The 19,937-nt window shown below is 44.7% G+C and overlaps 5 protein-coding genes across 5 annotated transcripts; 4 read left to right on the top strand and 1 right to left on the bottom strand.

Moving 5' to 3' along the window:
- Window positions 1-2,606: 2,606 nt before the first annotated feature.
- Window positions 2,607-4,667, top strand: H6S33_009297 (uncharacterized protein; the record flags this gene model as incomplete). Its single annotated transcript, XM_044840677.1, has 1 exon — window positions 2,607-4,667. The coding sequence occupies one exon, from the start codon at window positions 2,607-2,609 to the stop codon at window positions 4,665-4,667; it is 2,061 nt and encodes a 686-aa protein (XP_044698112.1).
- A 1,578-nt stretch (window positions 4,668-6,245) lies between these two features.
- Window positions 6,246-7,163, bottom strand: H6S33_009296 (uncharacterized protein; the record flags this gene model as incomplete). Its single annotated transcript, XM_044840676.1, has 6 exons — window positions 6,246-6,271; window positions 6,688-6,710; window positions 6,769-6,821; window positions 6,907-6,947; window positions 7,012-7,075; window positions 7,152-7,163. 6 exons carry the CDS (start codon window positions 7,161-7,163, stop codon window positions 6,246-6,248), a joined length of 219 nt encoding a protein of 72 aa, XP_044698111.1.
- Window positions 7,164-7,829: 666 nt separating this feature from the next.
- H6S33_009295 (uncharacterized protein) lies at window positions 7,830-8,234 on the top strand (the record flags this gene model as incomplete). Its single annotated transcript, XM_044840674.1, has 2 exons — window positions 7,830-7,865; window positions 7,965-8,234. The coding sequence occupies 2 exons, from the start codon at window positions 7,830-7,832 to the stop codon at window positions 8,232-8,234; spliced, it is 306 nt and encodes a 101-aa protein (XP_044698110.1).
- Window positions 8,235-9,897: 1,663 nt separating this feature from the next.
- On the top strand, window positions 9,898-11,835 carry H6S33_009294 (uncharacterized protein; the record flags this gene model as incomplete). Its single annotated transcript, XM_044840673.1, has 4 exons — window positions 9,898-10,128; window positions 10,191-10,265; window positions 10,331-11,464; window positions 11,515-11,835. 4 exons carry the CDS (start codon window positions 9,898-9,900, stop codon window positions 11,833-11,835), a joined length of 1,761 nt encoding a protein of 586 aa, XP_044698109.1.
- Window positions 11,836-14,506: 2,671 nt separating this feature from the next.
- H6S33_009293 (uncharacterized protein) lies at window positions 14,507-17,011 on the top strand (the record flags this gene model as incomplete). The annotated part of the gene is made up of 4 exons (XM_044840672.1): window positions 14,507-15,296; window positions 15,372-15,697; window positions 15,796-15,949; window positions 16,008-17,011. The coding sequence occupies 4 exons, from the start codon at window positions 14,507-14,509 to the stop codon at window positions 17,009-17,011; spliced, it is 2,274 nt and encodes a 757-aa protein (XP_044698108.1).
- Window positions 17,012-19,937: the final 2,926 nt, after the last annotated feature.

The raw sequence follows: 19,937 nt of genomic DNA, 5'->3' as shown, positions 1-19,937 counted from the left end.
AGTTGGGTTTTGGTTTGGATGGTGGGTAGTTTTCTTTCTTCATTTTACGGAATTACTCCCTGGTCACGGTCATCGTGTTTGCGTATTGGGCGGAAAGTTGGGGTTTCAAAAATATCTAGGTTTTTACGTTAAATTAGTACCTACATTTCCCCTTTCAAACATTTACTTGATCTTTGTCTTATTTCTGAGATTCGCCCACACTCACTGCCTGTGGGGATAAGACTATGTGATATGATATGTTTCATTTGGTTAGCTTTTCGTAATTGAGCCGATAAAGACATATTATTCGTTGACAGTGCTAAATCTATGATATGTATGAAAAATGGTATTTATGCTAAGTATCATAATTCTTACGTATCCATCCTTTGGGTTCGTTACCCCCATCATTGGAATCTTCGCCGAGAGTTTTATCACCACTAAGCATATCAGCAACTTCTTGTGGGTAACCCGGTATATACAGCTTTACACCAATCGGTGAATCTATTGATTCTAGTGAGGAAGTAGGGAGCTGGAAACAAGGTCTCCCATATATATACATGCACAGTACAGCCGGAACTCCCGTAACCTAAGAAATAATAAGATGGGATTCAATCTACTATTAGGAGAAAGTTTGATGGTGTCTAGTGTCAACCATGCTTCGCATTATCATTGTTTGGAGACGTCTTTCGAGCTTCTTCGATCATAGTATCGATCCCCTTCGACTTAAGTGCTTTCTACAGATATTTAGTAATTATTTGAAAAGGCGAGCGTGGGGTTTGAAGCTCACATTAAGACATATTTGATATTCCTTGAACAAATCCTTACACTCGTCCGTCTGAGACTCCCCTCTCAAGTACTCTAGAAGTTTGCCTAAGTCAGCTCCCTAGATATTGCGCCACAAGCTTTCTGCTAGAGAGGGTCCAGTACTTTCCGAATACCACTTTATGAAACAGGTATCATAACGTTCCTTTTTCTCCGAGCATTCCTGTATCGGGAGAACCTTATTAGAGGCTACGTGAAAAAAATCGTTGAATTGGTGACGCATGGTTTTCTTTTTTTCTTTTTTTGGCTACTTCGTCTTTGGTTTGTACTTACTGGGTCTAAAGAGGCAGACATTGCCTTTGCTTTTTTATATAAGAAACAGTTAGAAAATGCTGCGTGGACGAAAAAGGATTTGGTGGTACGACTATGTGGTGATTTTCGTTCTGGGTTGAGGATGGAGTGATGTCCTGTTACGGAAAAACATTTTTCCGTGAAGGTAACAGGGGTTTGACAACTGCAGAGTCCATCGTCGTTCCACTTTCATCGTTTATCTCCTGTCTATGCAAGAATGTGTTTCTACAATTATGATATCGTCGAGTAGACCCGGACCCCACTGAATATTTTGTTTCCGGAAGAGTCCAGTGGGCGATAACTACGTGCATGCACTACATGTATGTACTATTTACTCTGGAATTTTCTAAGGCAAATAAGTTGGATCAGGCCGATCATGTTCATCAATTACAATCTTCGCAGGCAACATTACTCCCGTCTTTTGGGGCACATGCGGGGTTAGTTTGCTGGGCCTGTCCTGCCTGCTCTCCCTGTGTTTCGTTTGTTTCCCTTACTACAGACGATAACACTGTTTCTGTGCTTGGCTTTTTCTTTCCATCAACATGCCCGAGATCCCTACTGGGGTCTATCACATCACGCACTCGCTTTTTGAGTTCCTAAAAAGCTATGAGTAAGCGACAGGACTTCAAATTGCTAACAGTCTCGATTTTTGGCACGAACCTTTGTCTCGGGGAATCCACCATCAATTTTTCTATCCCAAAGGACAGTTTTTACAGTCGCCGACCCATCTTCGGATATCGAAGCTGGGTTTTGGTGATGTATCTCGACTATGAACACGCCACCTGTTGCCGGAAGCAGTGAGACCTCACCTAAAGAGGTTGAGAATGTAGAAAGAAGCTCTTGAGCGAACTATCATTCGTAAGAATTGGGCCAAGAATATTTCCGGAAAAGCCCACTCACATAAGCAGCACCTAAAGAAACCTGTAAGCGACCATCAAGGACACAAGGGAAATCCAATTACGTGTACGTACGCAGAAGCCATTTGCACTGTGTACAAAATTGTATTGTTACACGTGGATATTTAATGCTTTCCATCTTTAGTTGGGGTTTGCGAAATAATTGGTGGTCTCGAGGGGCTCCACGGTTGTTACTTGTTGCGGGGAACCCAGTTTAGCGTGACGCCATTTATACATGTACTACATACATGTTAGGTGTCATCATAGATCACTCGAATTCCATCAATGCAGTACGCACCATGTGTTGGATTCAAGTCCCCCAACAGAGCTGTACTTAAGCTCCAACGCCTCCAGACCCTCTTTCCATCTCATCATTCCTCCGCTTTATTACTAGATTTCGAACCCCACCAACAATTATCAAATACTCTCAACCAAATTCCTCTGTGCTATCCTAATTCTTCGAATAGGCTTCGGTCTCAAAGCATTGTGCCGGAGACAAATACATTCTTTCTGTGGATTACGTACTGCACCCCATCGTCTATTATTTACCACATGATCCTAACCAAGTCTCATGATTCAAAGTAGATGAAGATGGAGAATCCTCTCTTTAAACCCAGAATGCTAAATCTTAGAAGTTTTATTCCAACAAGTTCCAAAGATCCTTCAACTGGAACTCTAGTTATTCAAAAAGACTATCTCACTCTACCGAAGAACAGCAAGTGCGGAATCCCTGGCATCTTCCAAATTCCGGTTGATGAAAAGGGCTTATGTAGTCCATCCTACGATTTGGTCACTAAAGGTGTATCGTTTGCTGGACATGACATTGTCCGCTGTATCGTTACTCCAGCATCCGATATAACTGTTATTCCCTGTGATCTCAGCGCTTTTATTATAGAAAAGAATGGATTTCAAATTGAGAAGACCAATTTTTTTCTTCAGTCTTCCAAAGACAATAAATTCACCATAATGACTGGCGAATCCACTAGGGTAAATCTTGGCTTAGTGCTCCGGAGTGCAAGAGATTTGACTCAACGATTTCAAATCGATGGCGCAGTTTTACTAAACCCTGGGCTTTCGATCCAGCTTCCGCCCGAGGGTATACCTGTATGTCAACTTGGAATGGACTTCATCACTAAGTATCCATACCTTTTTTATGTACCTAGGTCCGATCCTTCTGGGATGATAGACTTTATGATTGCAAGGGATCCGTTTGCCTCGAGGCCCTACAGTGTTAATGAACAATTTTACAAGACAGTCATCGTTCATGTCGATGGGTACTATGACAAAGATACAGGAAAGATTGGATATGGGGTCTTTTTTAAATCCGGTTCTGTTCTCAACATGTTATCAGGTGTAAGCATGTATGACAAAGCTGGAAACAAACATACGTCAAAGCTCAGGGAACGCGGAATATTGATGGCCATAATCAAGACGCTTCATGCTGTTAGCGCCTTTCCTATTGGTCGTGACTTTAGAGGTGTTGTTATCAAAAGTACCGACCCTTCTATCGCCAGGTTGATGGCTGTGACACAGGTTACAATGAAGAATATTTTCACAAATTCAAAGAGAATTAATGAGGACGATTTTGATCCTATGGAAGGAGGTTACTACTACCCTAACGCCAATAGAGATTTGATGCTTTATTTCTGTCGTACATTCCTTCGAAAAGAACTTGGGTTCAAGATTGTTTTCGAGGACTCAAAGGTCTGCGGCGAAGCACAGGCAGCGAATATGCTAGCCATTACTGCATCTCAGATGGAGGAGTTTTCTGTGACAAAGAAACTTGATAACCCGATCAACAATAGCGCTTGGTCATCTACACAGACTCGATCTAGAGAGAAGAATAAAGCAACTTGTTCTGACATAGCTTCCTTATCAGATAACGTCAGCTTAGAGGAAGACCCTCTGTATATCAGTCTTGGGCTCGATGGGTACTTCAGCATTCAACAGAGTAAAGTCCACGCAATAATGAAAGCCGCAGATTTAGCGGGTACGGATTCTCAAGAAAAGGTAGAGAAGTCCACAGATCTGGCTTTAAACAAAAAGCACATCTCTATTTCAAAGCCGATAGCGGATACAAAAACCAAACTTGAAGAAAAGATAGGGATCTCCATCAACGCAAAGACAGCCATTGGGGGTTCCATCGATGAAGGGTATTATAGGTATGGGAAAGGAAAGATGAAAGAGGAATCAACATTTGCAAAATCAAAATTGGAATATAGTCATGAGATACAAACGAATGACCCGGTGCAGAAGAAAATGGAAATGAGGATTCGGGATGAGGCGGATGCCAGAATTTCGGAAGCCAAGAATGAAGGAAAGAACAAGTATCTCAGTGCCGAAAAGCAGATGGTGATTCAGATGCAACATATTGCTGAGGAAGGCTTAGTGAAACAGCAATTAGTTAACAAGCAAATAGACGACGAGCTTACTGCGACTAAGGCAAATTTCAACAAGAAACGCGAACTCATCGTGAACGAAACTAGAGTAAAAATCGATACGATCAACGCAGAAGTAGCCCGGTGCCTGGAGTTGGTTGGGCTAAAGGCCCTCGAGGATGCTGGCAAAAATCAATCCATGTCCAAGGGAAAAATGAGGGAAGGGACAGAATGGTCTAGAAATAATGCGTCGAAAAGATTTCGGCCACTCAGGGTCAATTATAATACAGAGTCTGAGTAGTATTGTCGAAAAGAGATTCAGTGTTATCAGCCATCCAGGCGCACCTATCAATAATTACTTATTGAGGGAGATTATAGGTGGATTTTCTTCTTTTTATTTCCTTTAAGGCTAGCTATGCTATTAGGGGGTCATTACAATCGTTGTATCGTACATGCCAGGTGCGCATGCAGGTACGTTTACTGATTGGTACTTTTTTTTATTTCCGCCGTAAAGGGAATAATTGATTGATATCACTGTAACTGAGAACTTTACTTGCCATAGACCCATGTAGCAATGATATCAAGAAATTCTACAAAATGCTTTGGCCATTGACAATGACATGCCAAATAGTTCAAGGTTATTGTAGGTACAACAGAAACCCCGAAATACATACTGCGTACATGCATGGTTAGCCATACCTGATCATAACAAGTAATATTGCATGCCCAGTAGAAAGATCAATTACATGTAGAGTAGATTGAATATTTGATATGGACTCTGTGGTATCAGCCAGTTGGGCAAGTACTCTGCTGTGTATGCATGTATCTAATACCATGTAATTCAGAGACCTCAGTTCAATACATGTTTGTTCCAATCGGAATGGAAAATAAACGCAACCCTGTCCGTGGTACCGTACATACCATACCGTGCATTGCTTGCATGGAAGCGAGATCTGACACCCTGGTCTAATAAGCATTCAGTTAGTATTCCGGCCGCCCCCATAGAAACATGATACTGGGAGAACGTCTCGATAGCCGACGCCTAAATATGGATTTCTGAATTGCGGATCTCGTGTGAGAAAAAAGAAAGAAATCATACTCTACTGACAAGTTACACTATGTGTGTTTGAGAATCTGAACACGAAATCTCCACCTATCTAGCGCTCATGATGTCAATGGCTCAATATCCAACCAGGCAACATCGTGGCAAGGAAGGCGGTAAAAATAATTCCCAGGTACTTGTCGTTGACGGATACCTACATGCCGCATCTGCCCCATGAGGCGCACGCGAAGCTTTCCCGCTGCGGACCCCCATCGTACAAGATTAAAACGTGGGCAGTAGAAAACACTAGTAGAGAGTATACAGGCGCGCCGGGACCATCATTGTCTGTGCCTGGAGGCGTTATTACCGTGCAAACACGCCCCCTCCTCCTCCTCGTGGCGGTTATGTATAAGGCTGGGGTCGCTTCAAAAGCCCAAGGGGTATAAGTTCACGTTATATATATACCACGACATTACTTTAGACGGCATGGACAAAACTGTGGTTGAGATTAGTGACCGCGCCAACAGCTTAGCCATGAAAAATAGTACGCTTTGAAGCCTCACCCGGAACATGGCATTTTAAACTTCACCGTAATTTAGGAGATCAGGGGGGCATATAAGAAATTAGGGTTTGGCAGCCATGCTGCTGCTGCGTGCTTCGGACTGCAAAGAGCCTAACATCGGGGTAGGTGTCTGGGGTTGTTATTCCCTCCCTACATAGCTACGTAGTACGAGTGGCTGAAGCTCTAATTAAGTTGACTTAGGAATTGGACTGATATCTACTAGTTTCCCCACTTTCTCCCCGTTAACTTGGGTACTCGCTCTCAATGTGTTTCTTTTAGATTTGGTATCGCTGTTGCTGATCTATGATAGTGAAAAATATATTAAGCCACGTTATTGATCTGGTCCAAGTATATTACCCCACGTTATTGAGCCATGTGGGAGAGGGGAGAGATCTAGAGGGTGGGGATGGGCCGACCAGCCGGCGCCTCTAATAGCCTGCAAAGCCTACAGGTAATACTCAGAGGTATGAGTGCATGTACTTCTACATCTCTCCGCGTGTTTCACGGTCAGTCTCTATTTGGGAGGCTAGGCCACGAAGACAGTTTTTGCTCATTAGTAAACCTAATCTTTACTTGTGAATCTCGTTTGGCTGCCAAGTCACTCGTGTTTGTGATCAATCCTCCATCTATTCCGATAAATCCATATTTTTCAAGCAGTTAGAATTGCTGAATATCGCCGCATCGCCCCTGGACCTAATAATATGTCGCAGCTTTTACGGAAACAGGCGAAGGGATAAATACTGTACCGTAAGAATTGAGCCAATTATATGGTGATTGTCTGTGCTGAGAGATAAATACCTAGATGCAGAGGTAGTTGATACATGCGCTTTCCAGATTCCGGTTGCTCCGCTCTTCGGCCCGCCGGGTAGAGTAGATTAATTAATGAAGCAAAAGTAAACATGGGAAATGGTGTCCGTCGATTGTGATCAATTGTACCTTTAGGAGGAAAAGTAACGTAAAGGCCCTTTTCCTTATCGCTAGAGGATGTGCAAATGACTGGTGGTTAGCGTTTTCTTGGGAGAACTAAAGTTTGAGTCTGACCCAAAGCTGTCACCACTGCATGATGCGCAAAATAACAATAATATGGGGATTGTTTCGAGTGTCGCTTTATCAGTGCAGTAAAGCGTCAATAGAAGAAGAAAAAAGCCTCCAGCGGTTCGGTTCGTGCAGTTATCACTCACCAGTGGTATCATAGATATTTTTTGTTTGCGTTGTTGAAACCCAAGAGCCCTTTACGAATGCAGCGATCATGCAGCTGGATCGGCAAGGTGGACCCTTTTAAATCGTTAAGGCGGCCTTGCGGACGCTGTGCGCATTCGCCACGTTTTCCGAGACAGCAAGCCCCTGACCCTGCCACAGAGAACAGAAACCCAGGGAGGTAGGGTAGGTATGTGACAAAAGAATATAATTCCCTTGCCTTTCCTGCCTGGATCCCCGTACCTTCTGACGTTGACAGTTCCCGTTGAATCTGAATAGCTCCGTCGTGCTGCACCCTTTTCTATTCCACTCTTACCTATATCCTGATCCTCAATTCCGGTGCTGGTGTTCCTCCTCCCCGTGCAACAACAACCCACTTCCCTGTGAAACGACAATAAAGAAAGTCACAAGAGAATAATAGTCTCTGCGGTCGTTTCACCTTGTTGCTTGCTCAGCCCATTTATCTTCCGTATCTCGGTAAAGCTCGTTCCGTCACTTGAATCAACAGCCCCTTATTAAAACTCCTTGGTCCCACTTACCAACTCTCGACTCTCAAACCCTTCTTCACCAACAGTACACAGCTCGTTTTTTTTTTTTTTTTCTCTCTCTTTCAAAACTTGCTCGGCCACCTACCTTCACACAAAACCCACCCACTTTACTATATGCCTACTTCGCTTGAATCTTCCACGCCAATGATTGTGAGTTCCCCGCTTTATATTCCGTCTGGTTTAAAATTCCCCTCACGGTAATCTTTATTTTCCGCAATGAACTCTTTTCTAATGCACTTTTTCATTTAGTCCAAGAGAGATACCCGTCGGTTTTCGACCTACACAAACGTTTCCTCGGACCCGTCTATCGCTGGTTCCGAAAAGGCGGCTTTTTTCGAAATCGAATCTGGTTTACGCAGAATGGAGGACAGACGCTTGATGAGCCAGCGATTTGTGCCCACCGAACAGAAAAGTGAGATGATCTCAAAGTTGGCTCTGGGTGCTAAGTTGGAGAGGGCTTTGAGGTGGAGGATGGACAAGCAAGACGCCGTTGCCAGACCACGATCAAAGAGCGGTTAAATCCACTTTGCTTGGGTAGGGGTTTGGGGGTTTTGGGGGGGGAGGGGGGGGTGTGAATTTGACCATGGGTTTACTTCTGGGCCAAAATATCTATTAGAAAGAGGCATGGAGAATTATTTTGGCGACACAGACCGACGAACGCACCATACATATTCCATGGATATTTGTCCATTCACCTGGAGCATTGCGATGGACCATAGCTGTTGTTGGCGAATTATGTGCGAAAAGGACATTTTCGTGGTGCGGGTACATTTTTGAGGATATTCATGGCTGGTTAGCGAAACTTACAAGGTTTCTCTTGGGTTTTTTTTTCTTTTTCTCCCGCGCTTTTTGGGGATCTTACTTGGTTCTTTCTTTTCTTTAATGGTCTGCTTCTTTGGCACATTTTCGGAGGCTTCATATAGCGGCGGTAGTGTTGTGTTGTTGGTGAGTGGGTGGTGTGGATGTGTGGTTTATGTTGCATGATTATGTGGTTTCCACTGATCTTGTGCTGTACTCTTTAGTCTGCATATGGACTCGATTTGCAGGATCCTTTCTTGATCTGCGAAAATGTGGGGTAAAGGTGAGGCTGCAGATTATTTCGGCTGCATAGAAAAAGGGCATACTTCACAACGTTTCGCTCATGTGTTGGTTACGAGTTCCTTTGTTTGCATTTTTACATTTGATTTTTTTTTTTTTTTTATTTTTACATTTGATATTTTTTGTTTGTTTTTACGTTCTATGATATGCGCTGCCATTTGGTTGTAAATGTTTTCTTTCTTGCAAATTAAAGGTTGTCTTTTTCATGTTACATGTATGTTTCATTTTCTTGGCTTGGAGCTGGTCGTAGTGAGAAACGTCTTTCACAAATGACATCGAAGAGAAAACGCCTTGGCATCTGTTTCGCGAATGTTATTGTCATCATCAAGGATTCGCTTCACTAAGCGAAAAATCGTTGGATGTGGGATTTTGTGACTTGTGGTTGCTCAAAGTTGGTTTGCAAACACGTAAAGAAGCGGATATACTTGTAAATTCTAATACGAGAAATTCCAGTTTTATATCGTGATTTTGGATACTGTGCTGATTTTATTTTTCTTTTAATAGTTTTTTTTTTGTATATAGCTTTAAAGTAGTTTGTGCGGGAAAGGACCGGCTACACTAGCAAGCCCCACTCAAAGGGAGGCCTTTTTTTTTTCCCCCCCCCAGTCCTCTTCACAACAACATCGCCCACTCTCTTTCCCTTTCTCCACATCCTCTCGGGACGTTTCATCATCAATCAAAACAATCAACCTGATTTCTCCCAATCTCCATCAACTTCTGTTGATTATCGAATCATCTCTCCAGCCTAACTGAATCTTATTCAGCTTTTGGTGCTCTTCCTTTTCCCTTGCGTCGTTTCTTAGATACGCCCTCTAGGCATTGACTACCTTGGATTTTCTCACATAAATCCAAACCATCTGGCATAGGTATAATTAATTTTATTTGTTTTCGAATATCTGTCACTTTGCCCCTCGGAGTCTGACGTCGTATTCCCTCTTAACACATCCCTGTAGCGGGGCATTTTCTATATACTTTGACGGCCCTCCATACGTTATTTTTTTTTTAATTTTTTTTTAATTTTTTTTTTTTGCTTACCTCCACTACCTTTGATTTAGGCAAACAACTGTCTGCACAAAACTTGAATATGGCGTCTCCTCAGCCCCCCGTTGTGAACACAAATGGTAGCTACCTTCAGCAGGCGGACCCCCAGTCTTTTCAGGCGAACCCAACTGCTGGTACGGCACCCAACTACCAGACACAAAGCGGTGCTCCTCAACAGGCGTCTGCCACCGAGTCTGTTCCTAAGGATGAAGTTGGTTGGTACTTCGTAGAGCAGTATTATACCACCTTGAACAAGACACCGGAGCGTCTTCATGTGAGTTCCCGTTCCTCAATTGCTAGTAGAAATAGACTTTACTGACTGTAGGCAATCTATAGCTGTTTTACAACAAGAAATCTTCGTTCGTTTGGGGTACAGAAGGAGAGCTACTCCAGCTTGCTACCGGTCGCCCGGTAATAACACCTAACCTTCCGGTTCTCGAATGATGATCAGAAACACTGACATGATACCATTGTAGGCCATTCAAGAAAAAATCCAGTCCTACGAATTCAAGGACTGTAAGGTCCGTGTCTCCAACGTCGACTCCCAGGCCTCTGCGGACAATGGGATCGTCATTCAAGTTCTCGGTGAAATGAGCAACAATGGCTTGCCAAACCGCAAGTTCTCCCAAACCTTTTTCCTTGCGGAGCAACCTAACGGTTATTACGTCTTGAACGACATCTTCCGTTACTTGAAGGATGATGAGGACATGGAGGAGGGTGAAGACTACGAGGAGGGAGAAGTAGAGGATATCCTAGAAGACCCTGCTGTAGAAGCTGTGGTCAACGAGGCTGTTGAAATTGCTGTTGAGGAATTGGTCGAGGCCGTAGAGGATCTGTCTACCAAGGAGACGGTGAAGACTGAAATTGAGATTGAGGACGACAAGATCAAGGTTGAAGAGACCGTTACTGTTGAGCCGGCTCTGCCTGTTGCGGAATCTCAAGATGTCCCGCCTTCAGTTAACGGTAACGTTGAATCTGTTAATGGAGACGCTCCTGCGACTGAACCAGAGGCAAACCCAGAGCCTGAGGCAGAGCCAGAACCAGAACCAGAACCAGAGCCGCAGGTTGAGGAGCCCGCTCCAGTAGCACCTGTTGAAGCTGTGCCCACCCTGGTCGAGGAGAAGAAAGCAGCCCCCCCAGCTGCGAAGGAGCCTGAGCGTGCCCCTACCCCCGTAGCAGTTCCAAAGGCCACAGTACCAGTAACCCCGGCAGCCCCAACACCAGCACCTGCACCGGCACCGGCACCCAGAAAAACATGGGCCGATCTTGTTGCTGCTAGCGCCAAACCCGCAGTCCTAGTTGCACCAGTTACTACTGCTCCAAGTGTCCAAACCCAAGCAACATCTACTCCTTCTGCCCCCCCTGCCGCTGCTAGTACCGCTGCCACCACTGCCGCCGCCGCCACTTCACCAAGTGCTCCCGCAGCACCTACCAGTGGTTCCCAATGGCAGACCGCTGACAGCAGCAAACGTCGAGCAGCCTCGAGTGCCAACTCTGCCAACCCAACAGCGGCACAAATCAGGAACGTTCCCGAGAGTATTACCCAACAGGTCTTGAGAGAAGCCCTATCAAAATTCGGACTGAAGAGGTGTGAACTCGGTCGACCAAAGGTATTTCTTACAGAACCTGTATAATTTTCAAGAAACTAACATGTTCTTAGGGATTTGCTACTATTGATTTTGAGGCCCACTCTGGATTCGCTGCCGCTATAGCAAACCCGCTTAAAATTGGCGATGTCACTCTTACTATCGAGGAACGTCGCCGTGCCCCCACTGGGGCTACTGGAGGCCGCGGTTCTACTTCCGGTAGGGATTATCGATCCAATAGTCAGGGTGGACGCGGAGGATTCACTCCTCGCGAAGGAGGCTATAAAAACGAAGGCCGTAGCGGAGCTCCCGGAGGAAGAGGAGGCTCCAGGGGAGGGTCATACCAAGCAAGAGGTGGTATTAGGGCCGGCGGCGCGCCCACTGGCTCTAACTAACTGAAAATCCTCCACTCGGCATTGTGATTTACAGTGGTGAGTTTTCATGTGTTAACTCGGTGTTCAAAAATCTTATAGTGCTTAGAAATTTTGAGCCATACTGGATTCAATAGTGGTCTTGTTTGTTTGACCGTAAAATAGGAAGAAAGGCTACCCTAATATCCTCATCTCTCTTTTCAATCTACTCGGTCTTTTCCCTCTCGAGTAGTTGAAACGATTCTCGTTTGTCCTCATTGCGTGGTAATGTCGCTTTTTTTCTCTCTCTTTTTCGCTTCCGCTGTTTATTCTTATCTCCTGGTTTTGGTTTTGGAAATATTGTGTTTCATGTTTCATTTCATTTGCTAGGCTCTTTCAGTCGTCATATTTTGCTATTGAATCAAGCACTGTGGGCGGAATCGTGGAGTTTGGTGGGAGGCACTTACTGGTGGGATGTATTCTTGACTCATTGACAGGCACATGAAGTGGGGAAGTGTCTTTGTTTTTACTTTTCTTTTTTTCCTTCTCTTTCCAAAAGCTTCGGCGGCTGTTGATCATTTTTCGGTTTGATTGTTCGGGAGGGGTTTTTTTCTTCGTCACCTCAGTTCCACTATACCGTGATTCGCTATACCATTATTCTGGTCTGCTGGTGTTTTTTTCTTTGCCGGTTCTTTCAGAAAAGACCTCACGGTTCGGGCTAGGTCCCCCTCCCATCCTATTTCCTTTTCCCTCGGGACGATACATTGATCGGTGATATTTCGAACTTTCTTTTTCTTTCCTTATTGTATTGTTTGGGGATACTTGTCGGAAAAGTAAGGAACAAAAAAGGTTGATGGGAGTAGAGTAGGAAAATGGAAAATGGAAAATGGCGTATTTATTGTTGGATTCATGTAATCAAAAAAAACTGGGTAGCTTTACTTTAGTAATATCTAAAGCTTAGATTTGCACCATGGTTTGAAATTATCTGGGTTTTCGTCGAGTAATTTACTCTCCAGACATTCTAATTTCTGAAAGCCTTGAAATATGCTTTTTTTGGTTGACCTTTTGCAGTAGCTAGTGTGGCTACATGTAGTACTTGTAGCTATACATGTATTCAGGCCCACCAACATACGGTTACATACATGTACCTTTTACTTGCCCTAACCCAGGTTACGACACAGTCTTAAGTAATGTTTTTCTAGTACTTCTGTATGTACAATGATAAGAGATATTAAACCACTTAGATGATCTCAATTGACCTAAAGCTAAATTATAAATCGCGGCAAAGAAGCCGCCGAAAATTCAAATGCTAAACCATACCTATACATTACATCTCTACGTCCGCACAGGTTCAACTTACCTTAATACCTCAGAGCGTTAGAGCATGCTGTCGATGAATTTCCGGTATTAAGGTGAGTTCAATTAACACCTTGAACTTTTACTCGGCTCGGGGTTGCTTACCCCTTCATAGGATCTGACTCGGTACTACTTACTACATGTACTTCATCCGATCTAGCTCAGCTTTACTTCACGCGATCTGGCTCAGGACTACATGTACTTTATGAAGTCTGTCTCGGTACTGCTTACTCCTTCAAATGATTTGGCTTGGTACTACTTTACATGTATACTACTTCATGCGATCTGACTCGGGACTACTCATGGAGTCTGACCTAAACCGACGCCCTTTCCCCATAAATACAGGCCTCCAATAAGCCAGGTGTAGATCGCGATAAAAAGTTTAATTTATATGTTCTAGATATATAGAACGTAAATGAGACCTATGTAATTTTGGCGTCTAACCCTAAACGTTCATGATATCTTTTCCTTTAATGACCACAAATCTTCACTAGTAAATAACCATTCGCTTACCATTTCATTTATGCGAGATACCACTGTTTATTTAGTATTGTTTTATTTGTTGATTATCTTGCTATACGTGATGGGAGAGTCATTGACACTCTCGCTAACATCAAAGATTAGTCACAATACGTCTTACTCCACTGCATAGAAGAAACCTTGGGTATTCTAGAGGTGATGTACATACCTACACGATCATGCATGGTTAATCTAAATGTGGGGAAATAAAGGCTTGAACTGCTTCACTGCGTCGGTAGTGTTGTCTCTACTAGTATTTGCTCCCCCGAGATGCAGGCTGCAGGTTGACACATCGCCCCGGTCGTGTGCCCTGTAACCCCTCTCAGGTCACAACACTACGCCGCACCTGCCGTCAGTTGGGACATGCACTGGTACTCGATACCTAGATCGCAGCTGCTCCTCATCCACCTCCATCCACCTCTCCACCTACGCACTCATACGTTGCTCATCTCCTCCCAGTCCTGCTCCACTTGTTTCCCTGTTATGTTTGTTCCTCCCCCCTGCAGACGCACTCAAAATCCGTGAACCCTTAGAAAGAAGGGTAGAGAGAGTATTTAGATTCATCACTTTGCCCCGACCAGGACCATCTCGAAGTGAACAGGGTTGGTTTCGCGTCTCTTTGCGCCTCCCGTACCCAGGAACGCCGAACTCGTCGGTGTTTAGTTCCGCGAGCTGCTAGCTCTCTCCATCAGCTATCGGATAAACCCCGCTATCGCAACACCTCACAAATACCTCCCCCTCCTCATTCACCCGGAAGCCCCCATCTACCCCGTATCTTAGATCAGCTAGTTTCTTAGAAGAAAAGAATAACAATAATCTGCTCTCTACCACATATTGTCGCATGAGGCCAACTTCATCAGAAGCCCTTAACCAGGGCGTTGTAGGGACAGGCGGAAGATCAAGGAAATCGTCGAGCGCTGAACCGACAATGACTTCTGGCCTTGCCAGCTCTAGCTCAACTACTGGAGAAGATCAGCAGCAGCAGCAACAGCAAAATCATTCGCCGATGCACACGGGCAGCACTTCAATGACTTACTTTCTCGCAGATGAAGCTACTGTGAACGCCTCGGTGGTGGGTTCTGCCAGCGCAAGTGGCACTTTTGGAGTTAGAAGCCTGAATGGTGCTTTGGAAGATGTCGAATCTGCTCGTCAGAGGAAGGGGTCTTTTGTATCTACGGTGTCGACTGAGTTTTCCCAGCAGTCGAGAGGTGACAGTGAAGACGAGGAAGATGACGACGACGATGACGAAGAAAGCGATGACGACAGGGCTCTCGACGACCGTTCGGTGGCATCTTTCCAATCATCGATACATCCAAGCTCAGGTTCCACGGGACGTACGCCACCAGACCTCTTGTCGCAGCCTTTAACTCCTATCCTAGGGCCAACGCCAGATCCACAAGGTACACCGTTACGAAGCCCATCGGGGAATTCTTATAGGTCTGAAGAGGACGTGATGAGTGAGCCGATGGAAAAGAAAGATCCTGGAAAGAGCCCCGAGAGTTTGCTTTCGCCTGATGCATCTATAGCTCCGCAACTCATCATGCCAGAGATCACGATTCCAAGCAGGCGACCTTTTACGTTGCGAGGGAAGAATATAGGGAGATTGAAGGTTCTGATCGCTGGAGATTCTGGTAGGATATTTATTTCATATACCTATGTATCTTTCGTTTTTACTATAGCTCGTAGTCTTGCTTACACCTCTTCAGGTATTGGCAAAACATCCTTGATCAAGTCTATTGTGCAGGCTTCAGAGGACATTGTTCATGTCGACCCGATATCCACTGGCGGCTCACAATCGATGTCTCGCAGTAACTCGTCATCCTATTTCCCCGCAAACAACCGCTCCGGTAATGATAGTACAAAGACCATATCGGAAATCTATGCAAGCACCAGGCCATATCCGCATTGGTGGTCAGAGCTGGATGATAGCAAAGTTTTAAGGAGAAGAAAATCCAAACATGTAACAGAAGAACAAATATTGGAGCGGAATTTATGCTTTGTAGATACGCCCGGCTACGGATCCGGTACCTCGGTAGGCTCTTTTTGATATCTTTATTCGATATCCCCCATGAATGTCCTTGGGTATGGCCCGATATAGTATTCAGAAAGCTAATGCAAGAGTAACTGCAGTTCCTTGAGTGTATTGAGCCTGTCGTTGGATACGTTGAGGCTCAGATGGAACGTACACGCTCCATTGTAAATAGTGGGGATGGAGAGTTACTTTCCATCCTTTCAGGCAACGGAACGTCACAGGTTGATATAGTATTTTATGTTATCCTCCACAGTCAGTACCCCCCAGTGAATACGTTTGGATGAGGCTGTGCTTATATCACGACGTGTAGGACTCAAACCAGTTGATATCGAATTCATTCGACGCCTCTCACCCTTCACTAATGTTCTGCCAGTCATAGCCAAAGCAGATACATTGACTGGTCAACAAATTAATCATCTCAAGCTATCAATCCTAAATGAATTAGTTGAAGCGGGTGTTCGTCCTTTCCTATTCGGAAAGACATATGGAGATGTTGCGCATGGTCTTCTAAACTCGACGCCTTGTGCACCATTCGCAATATCATCAGCACTTTCTAGTGATGCTGAAAATATGGATGCAAGCCTACTCATGTCGCCAGATTACATCGTGCCTCTCGTTGAATCGGAAATTGACGATCTTGTAAGACACGTATTCGATCCGGACAATATCTCTTGGTTGAAACATGCGTCCGCAAAAAAGTACCTTCAGTGGATAGCAAATCCTCTGGCACCCTCTTCCTCTGCGTTATCATATTCGTCTCGTATAGGTTCCCCGAGGCCCAGTCGGAGGGCATCGCTGTCTACTTCAACGTTTTTATCCGCTTCTAACACAAGCTTGGTGCATATATCGCCTACGGCTAGTCCTCTAGCAGCAAACAACTTCGCTCTCGCTAGAGTTGCAGACCATACCCAACGCGAAGAACGCTTGGCGCAAGTTCGGCTTACACGTTGGGCACACGAGTTGCAGCGTAGCGTTAAAGCAGAACGGGACCGCTATGAGAGATTAGCCAGGGGTGAACGGGCTATTTGGCTCACTGAGAGGTTAGGCGAGTGTATAGCGGATGGCCAATTGGTGCCCGTTTCAACGGCGACCATGGCATTTGCAAAGTCGTCTGGGCCCTCGCAAGATGCGAGTGGGGTAAATTCCAGGGACCCACTTGGTATTTTGGCGTTGAACGAGATGATCCGGCGCAAGGCAATGGTTCTACTGAGGATTGCAGGGTATGGAGGGGTTGTAGGGTTCGTTGGTGTGTGGGTATTGAGGCATTGGGGAGGACTTCCAGAGTGGCTTTATGTCCCTGCTCAACAGAAATAATTGTGGGGCGGCTTAATGCGCCACATGATTGAACATTTACGTGGAATTTATCATGATTTCTTGTTTCTTTTGTTTTCTCTTCATTTACTTTTGCAAAGCCTTCATTTGGGTAACAAGATGGATTGTGGAGTTCGCCTTTCTCTTCAGTTTCCTTTTGGTTTGGGTTGGATTGGTGGTTTTTTTTTTGTCTCTTTGCTTCTCAACTACCTACTTAACTCCCCCCTGTTTATCATCCTCGATGATTTTCTCCCTCTGCTATAACCGCCACCACGTTTGCTCCCTTCTCTCACTATGACATTTTATTTCGCGAGTGGCGAATTTGCCCCTACAGTTTTCCCTTGCTGCACTGATTAAGAGCTATGTTGACGGATATATACAGCACGCACGCAGCACCGGGGAAGGTTTGTAAAAAATTACGATTTATAATGATTCACTTGAGAGATTAATGAATAAAAGAACCGAACGATACTTTGCTCAGGAAAATGGGATTCCTACTCCCAGATCCGCCCTTCCACATCCATGCCTTCTCTCTTTTTGTGGACCATTTTTCTTTTCTATTTCTTCATAGTTCCAAAAGTTTCGGATGGTCCATGTCATATATAACTTACTCTCTGCTTCTGTACCTGTATGTACGCGAAGACCTGGACATAGAGCCTTTAGGTATAGATGGCGATTGGCGTTACTGGGGGTTTCTTATGTTAAATACAGAATTTCAACCCATTGTTAGAAGATACTCTCTGCCAAGCAAAGCAGGATTTTATTATGAGCGGACGTTAAGTGACATCATTTATGAAAATAGGGAATCCTATATGACGTAGAGTGAGTGATATACTGTGATCAACCCTCCGCTAGCTTCCTCTTCCTCTGTAGCTATCGTTACACTAACAGAAGATTTTTCACCTTCGGGGGTAAGCTAACGGGGCTTGGGGCCCTGGATCAATGATTTGCTACTAAACACCACGGACCTGATGAAAAAAAAGGAAATCGCCGATAAAAAAAGGGGGGGGGGGGGGATATCAGGGCCAAGAAATTTCGGATGCTTTTTGTGATGCAAGCAGAAATGAACTGAGGTGCGTATGTAGAAGCTGATATGGAAAGCTTAAGGGACTACCGATTGTACCCCTGAGCTGACCGTTCATCCGAAGTTTTCTTTTCCTGTCGATCCATTTTTTCCATGACTGGCAGAAAAGTTTCACCTCGGGCCAGGCCCCGTACTCTCTACCTATGAGATGCTGGCAGGAGGAGACTAAAGCGCTTGGCCACCCGCCGGCCGCAGAATAACCTCCGTATAGTTTATTCCGACTTCACCCTTGGCCCGTAAAATGTTCTCAACTGGATCGGGAGTAGGTGATCATTGGCTTTATCTATCTCCCTCTCCCGAGTGTAACTAGAAGGCTTGACTGGGATTGGAACTGGTCATATAACTGCAAACATCATATGTGAGTTCTATTGGGAATAAGTGATATGTTTCGCCGGTGATATGTGCAGGGTAAGATTTTTCTCGGCGTCTCAGGTGCGAGCCCTTACACAATTTCCCGGTGCCTGGTATGAAGTAATCAATCAATCAATTCCCGGTGCCTGGTCCTTGTGGTAGTAGGCCGAGTGATTTTTCATGTAGCTAGAGGAACCGTTTGTGATCAAGAAAGCTTAAAATGCGATGCCTAACCTACCAAGCCATGATCAGTACCCCTGATGTCTAGATATAAGATTAGCCAAGCTTCTTAAATGTTTCGAAAAGAGATGAAGTTGAAGTTTATTCAGAAAAAAAGTGAGAAACGACCCAGTGAAATGTAGGTGCTGAGATAGCCACATCAGGGGTTGAAGCCTGGAAAGAAGAAAATAATAAAAAAAAATAAAAATAAAAAAATGCTTTCTTTAGGAAGTTTTGTCTTTGTATCACCCAGTACCATTGCGCAGGAAGCCGCAATTGACATCTCCAACTAATTCCTTTTATGACACTCCACCACGGTACCAGGCGGGCAGACGCGTTAAGCGGGTTTTTCCGATATTTCGGGATCCGATGAATCGATTACAACCCCACGATCTTTCCCTACCATGGCCAGTTGCACCTTGTCGACGACATAATCGGTAGCGGGCTGCAGGGGTACGCAGTTATTGTCTGGGTCATTGCTGGCCTCTGATTGGCCAGTTCTTCTACCCATTTGAATGTGGCATAACCTTTCTTACGGGTTAAGCTTCTGAACAGCTCTTTACATTACTGGCTGTGACACTCTGATATTGTTGTACCCCCCCGCTATGATGTAACTGAAACATGGGAATATCTGAGAGGTTATAAAAAAGTAGGGGTTATAATTAATTGCTAGCAACGTTCGAGAGTGTTCGAATAGCCACGAGAACATATGCGTGGGGGGTTAAAGTGTAGCCGGGCAACTACCGCTACCAACTGAGTATGCTATCGATTTGGCTACTGGAAGCGGGATGGGGATTTGCGCCAGGACGTCTCTGCTGTTATTGAGTCTATTCAGTCAGGATCATGATGCTCAAGGTCACTGACATTGTATACATACATGCGTGTACTCTAGCTATGTAAGCTTATTTTTTTTGCGCTCCGTTGCCCCGGGTATTCCGCTGCTATAAATTTACTTTTTTCCTGTTTTACTTCTTCAAGACCCAAAACCCCAGGTTTGGGGGAGACTCTGGTTGGGACGATTGTCGAAACACCTCCCGTGCTGGTGTTTTTTTTTCCCTGGAGAGGGTGAAGGGAAGGGGCATATAGACTAGCCGTTTGCTCCTTAGATTGTTAGGGTTCCGATCTCGCTTCTATGCAGGATCTCTATTGCAAATAGAGCCTTCCTTGCAGATTTGGTAGGTTGTACAAAACATTTTGTTTTCGCCCATTTTTTCGACCTCATGGAGCTGGTCCAGCTGGGACATTTTTTTGTCACTTGTGAGATATTGATTTCCG

Source organism: Morchella sextelata (assembly GCF_020137385.1).
Source record: "Morchella sextelata strain SCLS chromosome Unknown scls_3, whole genome shotgun sequence".
In the NCBI taxonomy this organism is placed as follows: domain Eukaryota; kingdom Fungi; phylum Ascomycota; class Pezizomycetes; order Pezizales; family Morchellaceae; genus Morchella; species Morchella sextelata.
This window is presented reverse-complemented; position numbering and strand designations above follow the sequence as displayed.